The sequence below is a fragment of the Ruditapes philippinarum genome, unplaced genomic scaffold (assembly GCF_026571515.1).
Source record: "Ruditapes philippinarum isolate M1 unplaced genomic scaffold, ASM2657151v2 ctg3896_1_1_1_1, whole genome shotgun sequence".
In the NCBI taxonomy this organism is placed as follows: domain Eukaryota; kingdom Metazoa; phylum Mollusca; class Bivalvia; order Venerida; family Veneridae; genus Ruditapes; species Ruditapes philippinarum.
The window spans coordinates 233,250-252,526 of record NW_026862953.1 but is presented as its reverse complement, the minus strand read 5'-3'; the positions used below and the strand labels follow the sequence as shown (position 1 = coordinate 252,526).

The following is a 19,277-nucleotide window of genomic DNA, read 5'->3' as shown; positions in this document are numbered from 1 at the left end:
AACAACAGAACACGCAAAGATGCATACATGTTACCGCACACACGCTTTGACAAACACATTGATGTTCTTATCCTCGTTCAAATTATTTTTCCTAAAAATAGACCTTCATTCTCCTGCAATAAACTGGCAAATTGGTTTAAGGCAGAAGTGTGAGTAAGGGCCTTAAACGCTTTCTCTGTTTAGGAAATCTTAGGTTTCTATGAGTGGAAAAAATGGGATTTTGGTTAAACAAATGCCCCCGCTACCTTTCAAGGCTTTCATGGAAAAATTTATGGGTGATATGCACTCAAAGAATGTTTAATTTTTTTTAGATGAATTTTTAATATTTTCTTCCCACTTTTGAGGAAAGATATTTCCAGGTTTTTTTTTAGAGTCTGGATTTTAAACGACTCATGATCATAATTTTGCGTTCCAGGGCCTTCCAAGGGTGTGAATTTTTCAATTTTCATTACATATTTAGGGCATGTTGTTTCTGCCAATGGTATTGCCACAGACCCAAATAAGCTTTCAGCTGTACAAGATTGGCCTGTCCCTATTTAATATAAAAAACTCTTAGACAATTCCTTGGATTTACAGGGTACTATCGTAAATATGTCCCAAACTATACCCAAATAGTAACAACCCTTGAACGAGCTTTTACAAGGTCATGGTGACAACAAACGATCAAAAGGGTCTAAGAAAAAAGGCTTAAACACCAGTTAAGTGGGTCTGGGGTGGAGCACAAACAAAATGCCTTTGAGTTAATTAAGGAAAAGTTAGTTTCTCCACCAAATATAATGTTATGCTGATTACTCCTTGCCTTTTATCATGCACACGGATGCAAGTACCCATGGTCTTGATTCGGTCCTTTAACAGGAACAAGATGGTAAGGAACGCGTAATTGCATACGCAAGTCGTAGCCTCAGACCAAGTGAGCGTAACTACCCTGCCCATGAACTAGAATTTCTAGCCCTTAAATGGAGCATTACAGATAAATTCCATGATTATTTATATGGAAATGAATTTGTCGTCAAAACTGACAACAATACTTTAACCTATGTGACTACTACAGCTAAACTAAATGCCACACAACATAGATGGCTTGCAGACTTAACCAACTACAACTTTACTTTGGAATATCGTAGTGGTAAACATGGATGCTGATGGCCTATCCAGACGACATATTTTTCAGGATGAGCTTAAGGCTATCTACCAAGCTGTTATTATTTCTGCTCCTATCATCAACTGTACTTCAGGTGCAGCAGCCCCTCAGATGGTCACTGAAGAGGCTGATGTAGCTGATTCAATTGCAAACATCGATTGGTTTTAATGAGCAGTCCAATGATAGTACTTTAAGTCTTGTAATGAACTTCCTACGTAGCGGTTCCCTGTCCAGGGAAATATACCAGTATTAAGCAACCTGCTGTACAGAAGTACATTAGAGAAGCAAATCGGCTTTTCATACAAAATAATATTCTGTACAGAACCGCTACATTGGATGGCCAACAAGTCAAACAGCTTGTCATTCCTGAATCACAAAGGAACATCGCCATGACAGGTATTCATAATGATGCCGGGCATCAGGTCCAAAAAAAAAACTTTTGGGGCTTGGTAAAACCAAGGGTTTTTAAACTGGCCGGTATGGAAAAAGGACTTTTTAAAGTTGGGGTGAGAGATGCAAAACCTTGGCCAAAATTTTTAAAAAACTAAGACTTCCATTTCAACCCTTTCCCCCAAAACTAAAACCTTTACCCAAATACTCCCAAAACCCAAGGGAAGGGTTTCTTTAGACTTTTAAAAGGGTTTGGGAGCCCAGAAAAGGGTTTTAAAAATATCCTTGTTTTGGGGCCCATTTTACACGTTTCGCACGGGCTTTCCATCCCAAACCAGCTGCAGTCCCAAAGGGGGCCCACTCAAAATTGAAGGGTTTTTTCAATCATTTAAGGGGTTTCCCCGGAGAAATTATGCATAGGGCCCAAAGGGTGGGCAATTTTTTAAATTGGGCCCCAAATTAGGGAGTTTTTCAAATTTTGCGGGCTTTTAAGAAGCCCAAAACAAACCCCTTGATGGGAAATGGAGGTGCTGAACGTTGGAACCAAACACTCCTGAAAATGCTTGGAACCCTTGAACACCTTCAGAAGAATGACTGGAAGGCATACATAGGTCCATTGGTTCAGGCATACAATGCCACCAAAAATGATGCAACCGGATATGCCCCTCACTTTCTTGATGTTTGGTTGGCACTCACGGCTTCCTGTAGATGCTTATCTAGGCACAGATCCTTCAGAAGAGCACACAGGGAATCAGTCCTCTTATGCATCAAAACTCCATCGGAGATTGCAGATAGCATACCGCAGGGCTGCAGAAGAAAGCTGGTAGGATGGCTGCCAAAAAACAAGACCATATATGATCAGAAAGTGAGGCATACTCGACTTGATGTTGGAGATAAGGTACTGATTCGAAAGTTGGTGTGAAAGGGACTAACAAGTTGTCAGATCGTTGGATGAGGAAATTTATATAGTCCTTTCTATACCCAATCCTGACATTCCCGTGTATAGAGTTCAGCAAGAAAACAAGAAGGGCCCAATTAAGACTCTACACCGGAATATGTTACTTCCCTGTCCTTTCACTCAACTTGTGGCACATGAGAGTATCAAACCTAGACCAGAAAGCAGCTCTCGCAAGAGAACTCCTAATAAGTTCAGGTCGATAGCCGATATTCTGTCCACTGAAATCGAGGATTCCACTGATTCCGATTCAGATAATACCGAAACATTATACCTAACTCCACCACTAAGACCCCAGAAACGTCCTAAAGAACAGTCAAGTAGGTCTAAACATACTGTGTCTGTGACCCCAGAATCTTCAAAGGCTCTGGAATCGTTTCAGAGTGACCCCTCTGCAGACCATTATTCTGTCTGACATTTTTCAAGAATTGATGGTTTATCACCGCAATCAGAGACTGAGACTAATTTGGTAAGTGATCAGGAAGTTGGCTCCACTCCAGTACCTGACCCTTAACCTCCAAGTCCTCGTCCTGTAAGGCGCAGAGTCCCGCCGAAAAGATACGGTGAATGGGTTACCCCTATTGTAACAAATCCTAGCCAAGATTTGGAAGTATTTGTATGATTATCATATATTATTATATAATGTAAAACTTTGAATTTACTTAATTTATTTCTTCACAGAAATTAAGGTCAGTAAACCTGATTTATCAATGTTTCTATTTTAGAAATTACTAGGAACTATGTCTGAACAAATCAATATGTTTTCATGTGTTTATACAGTTTTATAAAAAAAAAAAAAATTGTCTCCACATCTGCCTTATGTGAACAAGTTGTTGTTTGTATGTGGAGAAGTTGATCTTGAAGTATTAGAGAGGATGACGGATTTATTATTGCATACTAGTACAAGTGTAATGTGATGCAACTTTGTCTATCTTTTGTAATAGATGTAAATAGATTTATTTGAATATAGAGCTGAATCATATATATGAACTTATTTCAATTAAAGAAATTAATTTATTAAATTTGTCATTTCGTAAAGACAAGAAATAGACATAATTGTTGTGTATTATTATACACATATGATTTATTGAAGATAATTATGTCCTGATGTTTTTATTTGAAACTATAATATAACTGAGTTATGGAAATGTCAGGAGCCATTTCCTTAAAGGGAGTGAATGTGTAACCTATGTATCGTTTTCTGTTTATCACTGGTATATTATATCCTCCGTGTCATGTTGTATTTGGTTGGTATTCGCCTAACTGTTGTGTCGTCGTTTGTTTGCCTAACTGTGGTAAAGTTTTGTATAGTCTGTTTCGTATAAGAGGTCACTGTAAGTTGAAAGGTTGTATGAATGTGTTCACTAATATTTCACGTGCATGACCCTAAAATCCCTGCGAAACATTTTCTTACTTAAGTAAAATATTTCCCTCCGCCAGTTCCACATTATACGAGTAACTGATAACTTACTTTACAGTATAGTTGTTGATAAAAGTAGTTACTTATTAGTAAACTTGAACATCATTTATGGAAAGTTCTTGTATGCTGATCCTGGTAAGAATTTATATATTTCTAATGTCATATTTATTCTTTTCCATTGATGAATTGGATGAAATGTATAATTTTATTATTTTGTAAATCAATTATTTGTAATTCCTTTGTATTTTCTTTGTAGGCTCGTTTTTGTATGTCCGACAATAAAATGATGAAATAGAAGCAAGCCTACAAGCTACTTTTTCAACAAGATCACTACTGGCTGTACCTTATGAAACTCATAATGTTTAACGAAATGGAATAAGGGGATTTTAATTTTGTAATTTTCTTTTGTTAAGTAGAGGAGAGTTGGTCCTTTATTTTTAATGAACTTTATGCTGCGTAAATTCTAAATACGTTATGAAGGTATTGAGGTGAATAGTTATTATTGTAATATATAAAGAAAGTCCTTTGGTTAAGCGATTTATACAACAAATCTTTTTTTCTTTGTTTCATGTTGTACTAACGGTCAATTTCTCAGTTTTATTGATAGAGGAAGACGTCAGCTGAGTGCACTATGGCAAGACTTCCTTTTATCATTAAAATTTAAAGTAAATATCTGTTTCATGCACAATGAACCGTGATTTGATATTATAAATCAATTAAAATAAATTCTATTAAATGTCGAAGGCCTACCGCATTTTTGTATCTTTGGAATTATTTTTGAAGCTTTTGTCGCCCTTTACAACCTTCGAAAATTCTTCCAATTTGACATACGCCTTGTCAAATGGATCACCACAGGTGGTTAACACACTACCATAATTGCTAAATGCAGAAGACTCATTATTGTAATCACTTGTCAAGTGAATGACCATTTCACCACCTGAAAAGGAAGCAAAACACACGATATTAAACAGCTATCATAGATTCAGTGCAAGGCATACCAAGTATGCGCGACCAATTTATTTTTGTAAATACGTACTGATAATTTTTTACCGGCGTAGTGTTTTAAATTATTTTTTATAAACAGTCGATTTACTAGACTGGTTCACAGTTTGCCGATTTACAAAAGTAAATGTGTTACGATTCATTTTAAATACTGCAATCCTATTGTTGAACGAAAAATACAAATTCAAACACTAATGATATATTGATATCGGATGAACAATACAACGATATCACCGTGTTTATCCAGTAACGTAGGAATGTGCAAATAACACAGAAATAGTGCATAAGTGTCGCATAATTGTGCAATTTAGTGGCTAAAACGAGCACCTCGAAAAGTAAATGGACCAATATTTTTTATTGTATACATTTGTACCAGATTGGAAGAAATGAGTTAACGCATACGGTTGCTGATACATTATACTTTAAACCTCATCAACAATATTTCCATGGTAATGTTTATTTTTCAAGATCATTCGTGAAAATGACGACCTGACTAGCGTATTGTTTCGTTGATATCTTTAAATATAATAACATACATAAAACTTTATGGGTTTTTTATATACCGTGTACTTAAGACATTTTCCGATCTAATCGTGTCATATTACATTAAATCTAGCAGTAACTGGGACAATTTTTACGAGGTAACGACGAAGTCGTGAATGAAGCACTGATGCAACGGCGGTTATCTCATTAAAAGAAGCTAAATCCTATTTTAACAGCTTCCTTCTATTGGTATACGACACTTGTAGTTTGACAAAAGTCTTTGGTATACAGAATATGAATACATAAAGTTTTAAATATGTTGAATATACATATTTATTTGGCGAAAGACAAAAGACACTTCAAAATAGTATTCTGGTTGTCTTTCCCACAAATGATGTAAGAAAATTAACAAATTCCTGAAAAATATTGTAATGCTTTAAATTGTAATCTAGTAGCAGCCGTATGCGCTAATTCAATTCTTTAAATTTGATTTAGAATAAAATATTTTGTTTGTTTTCTTACTGTGTTTTACGTTTTAGCAATAACACCGTGTATATCCAGTAACGCCGGAATGTGAAAAAAACGCTCAACTCGTGCAATAAGTAACGCAGAATTGTGCTATAAATAGCGAATATCTGACAGGATCTACAACGCAGTAAGTAAACTGGCCAATATATTTTTATTTAACCGAACTGAAAAAAAATGAATAGCTGCATACGGCTGCAAAGACATTACTTTTGATCATTCATCAAGATAATTTCCCCAAAATTGTTTACTTTTCATTTTCACTCGTGAAAAATGATTTTACACATTTTCCGACGTTACCGCGAAGCACAATTCACGTATCGGCGTTACCTCATAAAAACGGCTTGAATTAAAAATTTTCAGTTTATTTTTAATTTTATGTATAACAAGAAGTTAAGTTTATGTAACTTGCCTACCGAAAATCGAAATTATACGGAATAATATGCATACTTGTACTTATAAGAGCCGACTAAAAGCTGAAATCTCGCTTAAAACGGTAGTCAAGCCATCATTTTCACAAATGATCTTGAAAAGGAAACAATTTCCTGGACGTAATATTCATGAGGGATAAACATTAATGCCTTCGCAGTCGGTTAAATAAAATATATATTGGCAAGTTAACTTACCGCGTTGGGAATCCTGTCAGGTATCCCCAATTTAATGCACAATTCTGCGTTACTTATTGCAAGAATCGTTATTTCAACATTCCGACGTTACTAAATATACACGGTGAATAGGTTTGCACAGAGTCTGCGTTACTTTAAAGATAATTGCACATTCCTGCCTTACTTGATATGCACGGTGGATGTATCGACAATTATTTATTTATTCATTTTCATATGTGTACACATGATTTCAATAAAATAATTTTCTTTGCATACAATTATGATGATCTTGTTTAATAATGCCTATTGTTTTGCATGATTTTTCCCTGACCATTTGTATCATCACAGCTATTAAATATTTCCATTATGTAACGACAGCATAGTTTAAGACAAGAATACCTGTTTCTGTAAATGTTTAGTGAATTTCAATAATTTCTTGACATCTAACTAATAAGTAAAACTTATTGATTGTTTGTACTTTAAATGTTTTCCGATTATTGATCAACAGAAAATACGAATCTATCGATGACAGCAGCACGAAATAGTGGAAAAAAACATTCTTTAGTACAATATTATGAGGCTGAAGAATATGTCATGAGTTGTCCGAGGAAAGCAGGTTCAACTAATCTCAGTTCTAGATAGTTAATCACAAAACATTTTCTAGATAAAAATACTATTTGATTTATAGATAATCTTGATCATGATATATTGACCTATGAACTTTTGATCTAAAATTGGCAAGACAGGCATATAAACATGTACAATTTTCCAATCGAATTTGTTGACCGTAAAAGATCGTAAAGCTAGCAAGGTAATTGTAACTCTGACCAAGTTTTCACCTAGAAAATGAGTATAATGGGTAGGACTCATCAAATTTACAATGCATCTTTATACAAAGTCTGAAGTTCATGAGGTTCAGAGGTCAATCACTTTATTTATAATTAAATGTAGTGTGTAAATGTATAAATCATTAGTAAGGTGACATATTGTGACTTTTTGCACATTTCTTTTATCTTGTGGTCTAAATACATTATCTTGATGCCTCAGTATATAATCTTGTTTCCACGACTTAATATTTTGTGACTGCATCTTATATTTTTTTCTCAAGATAAAATATTTACTGGACGGGGACCACCAACCGGGAGCTTTTTGAACATTTTTCCATACAGATTTCATAATGTTAAAGCTAGAGATCTGAAAATTTGACACAGTACAGCAAGGTAAGAGACTAGGTTGTTTATGTCTGATGGTGTTGACACATATATCTTAGGCCTGTGAAGCAGGGTATCGAAATTACCTAAATTGTTCACGATGCTGATTTACTTCAATAAAATCTTTGATGTTGTTTTTTAACATGATATAAAATATTTCAGCAACAAATGCTGAAGTTTTGGATATTCTATTATTCACTCTTCAAATGATCATAGCTAGTATAAAAGGTCAGGTATTGCACTCTTGACGTCCAAAATTTCAATGTCAACATTCTTGAAAATGACATTAAAATATTACCGTTTACGATAATTGAATTAAATTGAATTACTTATTTATACTCGTAGAGCAAACATGCAGTTTTTGTGGATATAAAAGCGACTGATATATCAACAACCACTATACACAAAAAATATGTTTTTTTGGGGTTTGTCCGGGTTTGGTGGTTGTCTGGTTTTGCAGGTCTCCTACCAGTAGCTACAGCTTATTATCTTGTGGCCAAACATATCATCTTGTTGCTACAAACTTATTATCCTGTGGCCTCAATGTCATATTATATTTTGTGGCCAAAACTTATCAACTTATCAACTTGTTGTCACAACTAATAATCGTGTGGCCATAACTTATTATCTTGGGGCCAATACTTATATTAGCCAAAGTAAATGGTCGTTTTATTTTCAACGACATTTAATATTACACTGGCCATTGCTTTAACAGAAGCGCTAGGTCACATGCTGTGGGGGTTAAGCAGTCGTCACACAGTTAGTGTTACATTTCTATCATTGTACTTTTTTATTCTTTCTTGTACGATCAGGTGTTTCTTTCATTATTATTTAACATGTTTAAGTATCTAATTAAAGGCACATCATGTCTCAAATATTTTTTCCTTTTTTTTTTAAATTTTATAATGTTAAAATAATGGTTAAAATCATATTTGAAGAATGAAGCGATGAATGTGAAATTCTTTGTCATAAACGTATGTCACTGAAATAATTGCCAAAAAAAAAAGAACGAACGCAATAATTTTTGTCATAAATTGGTGTTCATTAAGAGAAATCTTCTTTTTTTCTTAATAAAGACTAGACAAATATGTCATATATAAATGTATCTCTTTGTCACGTTTATGATATGAATAATGTTATTTATTTTGATAATTATTCGGTATACAGAAAAAAATAACATATATGTATATAACTTTCTTAACGTTGAAGATGAAACGAAAATTTGTTATTGGTTAAAATAAGTCGTGGTCTGAAGGAAATAATTCGTGGCCACAAAATACTGAAACGTTGCCTCTAGATCGTAAATTGTGGGCACAAAATAGTAAGTCGTGTGTTACGACACCATATGTTGTTCGTGACTGCAAAATAATATGTTGATGCCTCAAGGTACACAAATGTAATTAGTTGTGGCCTCAGGGTAATATCTTGAGGTCACAAGATAATATCTTGAGGAATCAAGATAATAAGCTGAGGCTACAAGTCAATAAGTCTAGGCCACAAGATAATAAGTTGTGGCCAAACGATAATATCTTGAGGCTTTAAGAAAATAAGTTTTACCCGTAATATTATATCTAAAATCTCAAGATAATAAGTCTGAGGGATTCTTATTTTCTCTATTTATTTGACCTCAAGATAATGAATAATGCAAGTGTCACCTCTTTGTCATCTTACATTACAAACCTTGCAATGTATTTCAAAATAGCATGTTATTATCTTATTTGAGAATAAAAAAACAATCTAAATTTAATTTCTAATTTGATGAATTATGGTCTTTGTCTTAAATTTTGTTATTTTTATTAGTATAAGTTGACACTAAATATACATATCATGTTATCCCTTCGCATGATGGTAATATTAATAATATTTTGCAATTTGTGTATTGGCTTGCGGCCTGGTTGTATAATACATTCAATAATGTGAATGCAACCGTTTCATTTCTGGTAAGACATTTTGAACGAAGACATATATTTAAGCGCTCATTTTCAGCTCCAGAAACAAAATGAATGTACAAAGAAATAAAATGAAAGACATAATTCAATACCAGCATACACCGCCCAGTGTGAGTAAAATCCCCTATCGATCTCCACTAAATCTCCTTCACCAAGGCTCTGTAAAACTCTGGTGTTGTGTTCCTCTATTGATATTGCTGCCTTTGTCAAACAGACTTTTTCTATCAAATGAAACCTAGAATCAAAACTCCTTATTATAAAATATGTTATATGGTATATATTGCTTACTGATTAAACTTCTATAAAGACTGTAAAGAGTATTATCTTACAGAATCAATAGAAAATCATGAGTAACTGCATTTCATGCCTTTTGGTAGATAACAAGTTAAATGTTGATGCTGCACATCAAAGACGCCACAAAATAATCCATAAGGTTAAAATAATTACCAAAATCCACCTAGTCTACATTGTCAAGAAATACTCCCCGACTGACCGACGCATAATTAAATGTTTGTACACTATATTTAAAATTTTCTTTTCAACATCTTTTTATTATTTTTAAAATGCAAGTTACAATTACCCGTGTTTGTTGTACAACATGTTCTATATATCGTTGATACAATGACTCCTAAATATAAGGAGGCATCACTCGATTGAAAATGCATTACGGTAAATAAACGAATTACGCTGATTATACCCTAATTTCCTCAACCGCAACTTTCGGCCCTTTCTGTTGATATTGATAAAAGCCGAGGATATTCCACACGGTACTTTTCTGCTTTAGAATATAGACTGGCTCATTGGCACGTTATTTTATTGGTAAATGATACAAAAGAATGTTATATTTAAACATGTAAGTATTACTTTTGTTAAACTTTATTTAATTCCATGACGCTCGGGTATATGTTGATCATCAGAAAAGCTATTTTTATCCGAAATTCTGAAAACTGTTTAATTTTGTTAGAACAAAAAAAATAAACAAAAACAATACTAAAATTTTCCCCATTGCTGACTGAACGAATGAATATCTATTAGACGCCGCGTGCACGCAGCGTCTAATAAAATCAAATTCTGGAGAACTGTCAAACAAATATTAACAAAACTATATTTTGAATGCAGATAAAAGAATATATTCTTTATTAATGGAAATAGGAATATTTTATTTTGTTATATTTTTCTTATTATTTCTGCGAATATTTCGGTAACATAACTAAGCCTTTGATATACCTAGAGTATTTAACAGTAATTAACGATTTCTATTCAAGTTGCCTCTTAGGCAGTCTTCTCATGATATATGTGTATATACAACTGTGTTAAGTAAAATGTACAGGTTTCTGAAAGCATACTAATTTGCAGACATATGTAACAAAAAAGGAAAATAGAACAATTTCAATACAATCATGTTTCCATTACCGTCCACGAACAGACTTTATCAAACCGTGCCTGCAACATTTTCAATTTTGTCGTTTTGTGCGTATGGATTCAATATTTCTCTCCATTTTTAAAATTTAAATCTGTTGGATAGTTTTCTGTGAGAGTAGGAATTTATTGTTTGTATTTGATATTTTTAATACTCTATAGACCTTTTTACAATGCGGTCCGTTGCTTTGAAAATTCGACCTGATATAGCATTTTCATGCGCATGCGCAATCTGCGTAGAGCAAAATGTCATCGCACCATATAGAAATGAAGTTAATAGAAAATTCTAGGTTTGCTGACGCTAAAGAATTAAAAAAAACAATAAATAGCTTTGAACAAAAAACAAAACATGCCTCTATAGATATGGCCAAGATTCCAATAAAGATGATTTTAAGAACTCCTTTGCGACAACATCGGCCTTAAAAATCCTTTACATAATTGTTTTAAAAAAGTGAATTTATAATTATTTGACTTGAAATGGTTCATATAAAAAACTACTTAAAAGATTTCTGTATCAAATTCAAATTTAAATATCTTCATTCACTCAGGTTTCAATAAAATACATAAGGGGTCAACAAAATAATACTGGACAATATAAATGTTCCGGTTGTAAAGTCCTGAAAAGAAAATGCACTATTAACAGACATTTAGTTATACTAATTATTTGACAGAGATAAAATAGCAAAAGACATTTTTAATGTTTTAAAGAAAGAAATGGGGGTTCAGGTGAGGATATATTAGCACCTTATATAATTTAAAACTTCAACATAACTAATCGATCAACACTATTTGAAAGTACACAATGCCTTATTGCAATCCTTAAAAGGAAACCCATTGAGGCCGTTTTGAGTTGGAAGTTAGAAGGTAACAATTCAAACGTAGATGTTAGATCTTAGAATTAGAACTAAGGTCTAAGTTCTGATAACTAGAGGTTCCGTAAAGCTACCATTGTAGCAATTTTGGCCAAACCTTACAACAAAAAGGACCTATGATGAGGAAAACTGGCATATGATACCTGTCTTTGTGTAATTCCCCAACTGTCAAATTTGGAACAGTTTTTAAAATTGTATAACTGCAAGTTTTGTTGGTTTTGTAATGTATACAAAAGTAATTTGATTATTTTATCAACTGCATACTTTTCCTGGCGAAAAAGGTGGTGTCTACAATAACATGGAGATTTAGTTTCTAGACGGGCGCATTTAACAGGACTAGAACTGATTAAAATTACTTTCCAATGATATTAAACTTATACTGAAAAATTACAATCTTGTCCAACGGAAAACATGTACACCTAAGGACGAGGTACATTATTGTAGAAATCCAGAGGAGTGCCAAGTGTGTAGGTTTTGGTCAATATATAACACAAATTGGAAACTGACAACAGGTTGCAATGTCTAAAGATTCTGTGTTTAGGCTTATGCCACAAACAGTTATTCCGAAGGAACTAATGAACACAAAGTACACCGTTTATCTCGGCGAAGATATCTATCGATAGGTTCTACTTTGTGTGGCATATAAATGGTTACGAAATGTTAAAGACATATGGATTCTGCATCAACGGAGCGATCAACGGGTATCAAGGAGCAACGACGCGCCCGCATCGATAGCGTCATACTACCGTGGCACATTAAACGAAAAAGGCATTTTGCATGAATGTATATCTTAGTTCTAAGTTCATTGTTCTGGTCTTAATTTCAAGTTAATGTGCATGTATGTTTTGGCTATAACTGACGGATAAAGAAACGATATGATATTTTCTTCAAATTTATCAAAACATTTAAAAATAATTATTATGTTAACTTTTTTTTTTTGATGTTTTATTTCATCTTACAAGAACATCAATCGTACATTTATCAGCCTTGGCTTGGTATTTCTTGTATAGAAGGGAAATTTGTTAGAAATGCACTTAATGTTTAACTATTAATTTTGTTAGATTTTCATATTAAGAATGACTTTATTTTACAGGTTTACAAACTGTGTATGATGTGTTTTTTTAAAAAACATGATATGATTATTCATTTGATATCTTTTTTCAATGTAGATAAGATTTACCTGTTTCAGTTTTACTTTATATCGTTTGGTGTGTATTTTTTAGGTTTTGAAAAGTTCTTTCGACATGAAGACATGAAAAAGCTTCATAAATTAAGATGCCATTACAAAAGTACAAGGGGGCTCTATATTTCCATTTTATTTCTTCAGAATAATTCTTAGCATATCATCCGTGAATAGCGTATCTTAGCATGATGTATTGTGAGTTGCATTTTCAATTCAACTTTTTGCACCACTTTATTATAAGTATTTAAACATAAGCTTATGTTACATTATCATTTGATTAATATGCACACATAACCATCCTAATGGTAAGGATTTCCTTTCGAACTTTTCATTTTTAGGCTTTTGCCATTAATTTGATTAAACTCAACATTTCTTGAGAAAAACAAGCTTTTAGTCTGAATTCACACGTAAAATTTTTGACTACTCTAAATATTTACTTTAAGGTATTAGGACCCTAATAGGCACTATCAGGAACTAAAAGATTGACATCATAAGTCAGATGTTTACCTTAAAGTACACCTGTATGCAAAATTTAAACAAAGTTTACCGTACGGAAATAAAGTTATGGCCACTATTCTGAACTCAAGCTAGGATGTTATGAGGGCCCTTTTTTAGAAAGTAGGAACCTTTAAATAATCTGCAATAACATTCTAATGAAAAATGTTTTCCCATTAATTTTTGGTAAGAAACAAATAGTACCATTCAGCTAACAATCCAAATAAGCAAAATTAGGGGTTCTACTTAAAATTTATGAAATCTGTATAAAAATGTTACCCTACACCGCCCATTTTTACCACGTGTCTGACCAATTTTCTACTTAGGGAGCCTAATTTAAAAAATTCTTAAAATTTACCCAAATGGGTGCCTGTTTTCAAAGTGTCTCTAAAATTTTAAAATAGTATATTGGTTGATCTTGTAAAATATGAAATACTTTTACCGTCTAGTTTTGATTATATTACACTTTGAAAATATCAGGTACCATATTTATTACTAAATTTAGCACAATTTAGCCAATAAATACCTATATAAATTAAAAAATCAAAATTAAACACTTTTTTCTTTCCAAATTGAACATGAGAGATACATAAATAATGTTAAAAAAAAAAAGAAAGAAAAAAAAAGTTGACCCTTATGGGGATTGAACCCATGGCCCTCATTTTCAATGTAGTTAACAGTAGTTCTAGCCTATTTGAATACTCTTCAAAGCGGAGGTAATGCATTAGGGTGCTAATACCTTAACAATGAACATATAGCCTTGAGCTAAAGATGAACATGATCTTCAATAATATTTATTTATCACATTTACAAAAATTGAGTATTCTCCATGAACTGTTATGGTTCATATTCACTTATACTCATCATAGTTTTTATTGAATTCCACCATAACTTTATCGTTTCTTGACCTATTTAGTTCACGATAGAAATCCCTGAGATCAAACACATTTCTTTTTTTTCTAAGAATAGTTTATGTTGACTTACAGATATCATTGATCTTTACCATTAGTATTATTGTAACAGAACTTAGATTGTGATATCCTTTTTTTTGTAATAAATGGGATAAGTGTCTTGTATCATTTTTTGCAGTTTACTGTAACTTGAATAGAGTTTTATGTATGAGAACGGAGTTATGTTTCCTTCTGTTAGCTGTTTCAATTTTTTATGCTCCTCGAAGTGTGAGCATATAGTTGCCGCTTTGTCCGTCACTCCTTCCGTCCGTCAGCTTTTCCTGTCCGGGACATAACTTTGAATCAACAAGAGGTATCAACATGAAACTTTGTAGGTAGATAGATCTCATTGAGTACACTTTAAACATTGTCCGGGACATAACTCTAAAACTATGAGAGATATCAACATAAAACTTTGTAGGTAGAAATATCTCATTGAGTAGATGTGCAGTGCACAAGAACCGTAACTCTGCCTGCCTAATACTTGAATTATTGGCCTTTGTTTATTTTTACACTTTGAACTATGTCCGGAACATAACTCTAAAACTATAAGAGTTATCAACATGAAACTTTGCAGATCTCATTCAGTAGGTTTGCAATGCCAAAGAACCGTAAGTCTGCCTGCCTAATTGTCGAATTGTTGCCCTTTGTTCATTTTTACATTTTGAACTTTGACTGGGACATAACTCTAAAAGTACATGAGATATCAACATGAAACTTTGTAGGTAGATATATCTCATTCAGTAGAAGTGCAATATTAAAAAAAGTCATCACTCTGTCTTGCATAATTTTGGAGTTATTGCCCTTTGTTCATTTTTTTACACTTTTAAAATTGTCCGAGACATACCTCTAAAACTATAATAGGTAACAACATAAAACTTTGTATGTAGATAGATCTCATTGGGTAGAAGTGCAGTCCAAAAGAACCATAACTCTATCTGGCCTAATGATGGAGTAATTGCCCTTTGTTCATTTTTACATTTTGAACATTGTCCGGGACATACCTCTAAAACTATAAGAGATATCAACATGAAACTTTGTAGAAAAATAGATCTCATTAAGTAGAAGTTCAGTGCAAAGAAAACTCTATCTTGCCTAATATTGGAGTTATTGCCCTTTGTTCATTTCTACACTTTGAACCTTGTCCGGGTCATTACTTTAAAACTATAAGATATATCAACATGAAACTTTGTAGGTAGATAGATCTCATTGGATAGAGGTTCACTGCAAAAAACATAACTCTGTACTGCCATAATATTCGAGTTATTGCCATTTGTTTATTTTTACACTTTGAACTTCGTCTGGGACATATCTCTAAACCTTTAAGAGACATCAACATGACATGAAACTTTGTAACTGGGTAGAGGTGCAGCGCAAGAAAAAACGGAACTCTGCCTTGTCTAATTTTGGAGTTATTGCCCTTTGTTCATTTTTACTCTTTGAACTTTGTGACATAACTCAGACACTACAACAGGTATACTTTCCTGTGTTCAAAACCAATTCAGGAGGATCACCCGGTTCAACCAGTTTCTTGTTTTATAAATAATGTTGGTAATAAAATAATAATGTCTAAGATCATGGTCATCTACAGGTGGTTAAGGTCGTATATTCACAGTTAAAGTGGTCAAGAATTGTTACGTGTGGATCCAAACTAAAAAGGTCAAAAGCTTGTCATTCTCAAGTTAAAAAGGTCAAAAGGAATTTCTTACCACTAGGATGGTTATGTGTGAATTTGAGCAAAATGGTAAATTAATAAATGTAACATAAGCTTATGTTAAATATTTAATATCATAAAATGCTGCTTGTTATAAAAAGGAAAATGCAAATCACAATATCTCATGGTAAGTTATGTAATTCATGTCTAAATTGTTAACTGTTATAGATTGAACACAAACGAAATGGAGTTAGAAAAGACAAATGATATGCTAAGAATTACAGAGCCACCAAATACTTCTGTAATGGTTGGGTTCTTACTAAATCTTCACACATCGTCATGTCGAACGAACTTTACAAAACCTCAAAAATACACACCAGACAAACAATATAGACTGAAATTGAAACAGACAAATCTTTTCTTCATTGAAAGAAAATATATCAAAATAAATTAAATAAGTAAGTACATAGTTGAAATTCTAAATTACTACGGTTTGTAAAATTGAGTATTTCTTGAACTGTTTTGGCTTATATTCACATGAACTGGCCATTGATTTCATTAAATTTTACAATAACTTTAGCTTTTCGTGACCTTTTTTGGCTCATGGTATCCCTGAGATCATACGCACTTCTTTTTTGTCTATGAAAAGTTGATGTTGACCTTCAGATAACATTGATCTTTACCATTAATATAATTCTAATAGAAATGAAGTATTAACTATTTTTTTGAATCCAGAAATTGGTTATAACATCGACAAGTTCTGTCGAATTTGTGATTATCAATTTAGTGATTAATGAGATAAGCGTTTTGTATCATATTTTGTAGTTACTTGAATAAAGTTTTATGTATGAGAATGGATTTATGTTTCATTCCTTGAGGTCTTTCAAAACTAATTTTTTAAGTAATATAATAACTAAAACTAAGTTTTAATGTCTAAGTTCTTTTGTCTAAGTTCTTATGTCTAAGTTCTACTGTCTAAGTTCTGATGTCTAAGGTGAAATGGCTAAGTTCTAATGTATAAGTTCTAATGTCTAAGCTGTAATAGCTAAGTTATAATGTCTATGTTCTTATGTCTTAGTTTTAATGTCTAAGTTCTAAGATAGTCGGGCCACGTTTGGGCAATTTAGTAGGTCTTTCACTGCCTAGGCCCCCTTTGGACCACCTATTACAAGCCCTTTATTTCGGTCGATCGAGACAAGGTCTTCGCCTTATTTTGTTTGACTGCATTGTTATACCCGTTAACCCGCACATTTAAACATTAGTCTGAAAGACAGGCGCAAGTGCAAATGATTGGTGTAATATTCTGTTGATATCGTTCTTCTGACCAAAAGGCAGACAGAATAATAGAAGAAAAAAACTTACGGCATAATTAAAATTCTTCTGCTATCTGGGATTTGATTTATAACAATTATGACATGCGGCTGTTATGAAATCATTATAGATTCATCCATTTTTTGCATGCTTTACATCTAGTTGTATAGCAGTATTGCAAACATTTGCTTGATAATTATCATTCGGTACCCTGCCAATTTGACGTTGTAAGAATATATTGTGTCTTTACATTCCTTGATGGTCCCAATTTGAAGCAAAGAGCAGGTCACACTATCAATCATTCGTGCAGTAATTTTATCAATAAAATTAATGTAATTAATAATTAACCAATAACATAATTTATAATTGATAATTATGAATGCAATCACGAAACTACGGAATTCCATAAGGGCTTTTTGTCTTAGTAATTTTGAATTTCCCAAGACATAAAAGCTAACTCCGAAGAAGTAAATAACTAATTCGCAATAACTAAGTTCTTATGTCTAAGTTCTAATGTCTAAAGTCTAACGTCAAAGTTTTAATAACTATCTTCTAAGATAGTTGGACCATGTTTACGCCACTTTGTAGGTCATTCACTGCCATGGCCCCCTTTTAACCACCTTTGAAGCCTTTTATTTTGAAAGATCAAGACAATGTCTCTGCTTGGTTATACTTCAATTTTGTCTGCACAGCATTGTTATACCTGTTGGCCCGCACATTTAAACACACGTCCTAACTAGTCTGTAAGGAAGGTGCAAGTGCAGCACACACAACAAAAAATAAAAAAACGCACTGCATACCCATTTTTACAAGTCCCTGTTTGTTATTATGAAAAGAATGGGATTTTAATGAGAAAATGGCGACCACCCAATGTCCCTGCTGAAGAGGAGTGGACTGTTAATCACCAAATTGTGGTCCCTAAATCATATCGCCAGGAAATATTAATATTGGCTCATGAAACACCCATGGCAGGTCATTTAGGTGTTAATAAAACCTACCATAAAATTCTCAATCATTTTTATTGACCTGGCCTTAAAGCAGATGTTTCTAGGTACTGTAAATCTTGTCATACTTGTCAGATGATTGGAAAACCTAACCAGATAATACCTAAAGCTCATTTACAGCCTATTCCTGCATTTGATGAACCTTTTAGTAGAGTTATTATTGACTGCGTAGGTCCATTACCAAAAACTAAATCAGGTTCTCAGTACTTATTAACTATTATGTGTGCTTCTACGCGCTTCCCTGAAGCTATTCCTTTACGAAATATTAAAGCCAAAACTATTGTCAAAGCTCTTGTGAAATTTTTCACATTTGTTGGTTAACCTAAATCAATACAGTCTGATCAAGGGGGTCAAATTTTATGTCTGGTATTTTCCAGCAGGTCATGCATGAGTTAGGAATTACTCAATATAGGTCTTCAGCCTATCACCCTGAAAGTCAAGGTGCATTAGAAAGATTTCACCCAGACTCTGAAAAATATGTTAAGGTCATATTGTTTTGACACTGAAAAAGACTGGGACGAAGGCATCCATTTATTGTTACTTGCTGTAAAGAGAATCTGTTCAGGAATCTCTTGGCTTTCAGCCCTTTTTGAATTAGTATTTGGTCACACTGTCCGAGGACCCTTAAAACTTCTAAAAGAGAAATTCCTGTCTGAAGATGACATATCTTTAAATTTGCTTCAGTATGTATCAGATTTTTGAAATAGG

At 33.1% G+C, this 19,277-nt stretch overlaps 1 protein-coding gene across 1 annotated transcript in view; it reads right to left on the bottom strand.

Moving 5' to 3' along the window:
* Positions 1-4,652: 4,652 nt before the first annotated feature.
* Positions 4,653-19,277, bottom strand: part of LOC132720726 (uncharacterized) — a 41,335-nt gene continuing 26,710 nt past the window's right edge. The window contains exons 3-4 of the mRNA XM_060704913.1: positions 9,774-9,916; positions 4,653-4,843 (exon numbers count right to left, since the gene is read on the bottom strand). Of these exons, the coding sequence (XP_060560896.1) occupies positions 4,653-4,843; positions 9,774-9,916 (334 nt within the window). The remainder of the gene's footprint in view (positions 4,844-9,773; positions 9,917-19,277) is intronic.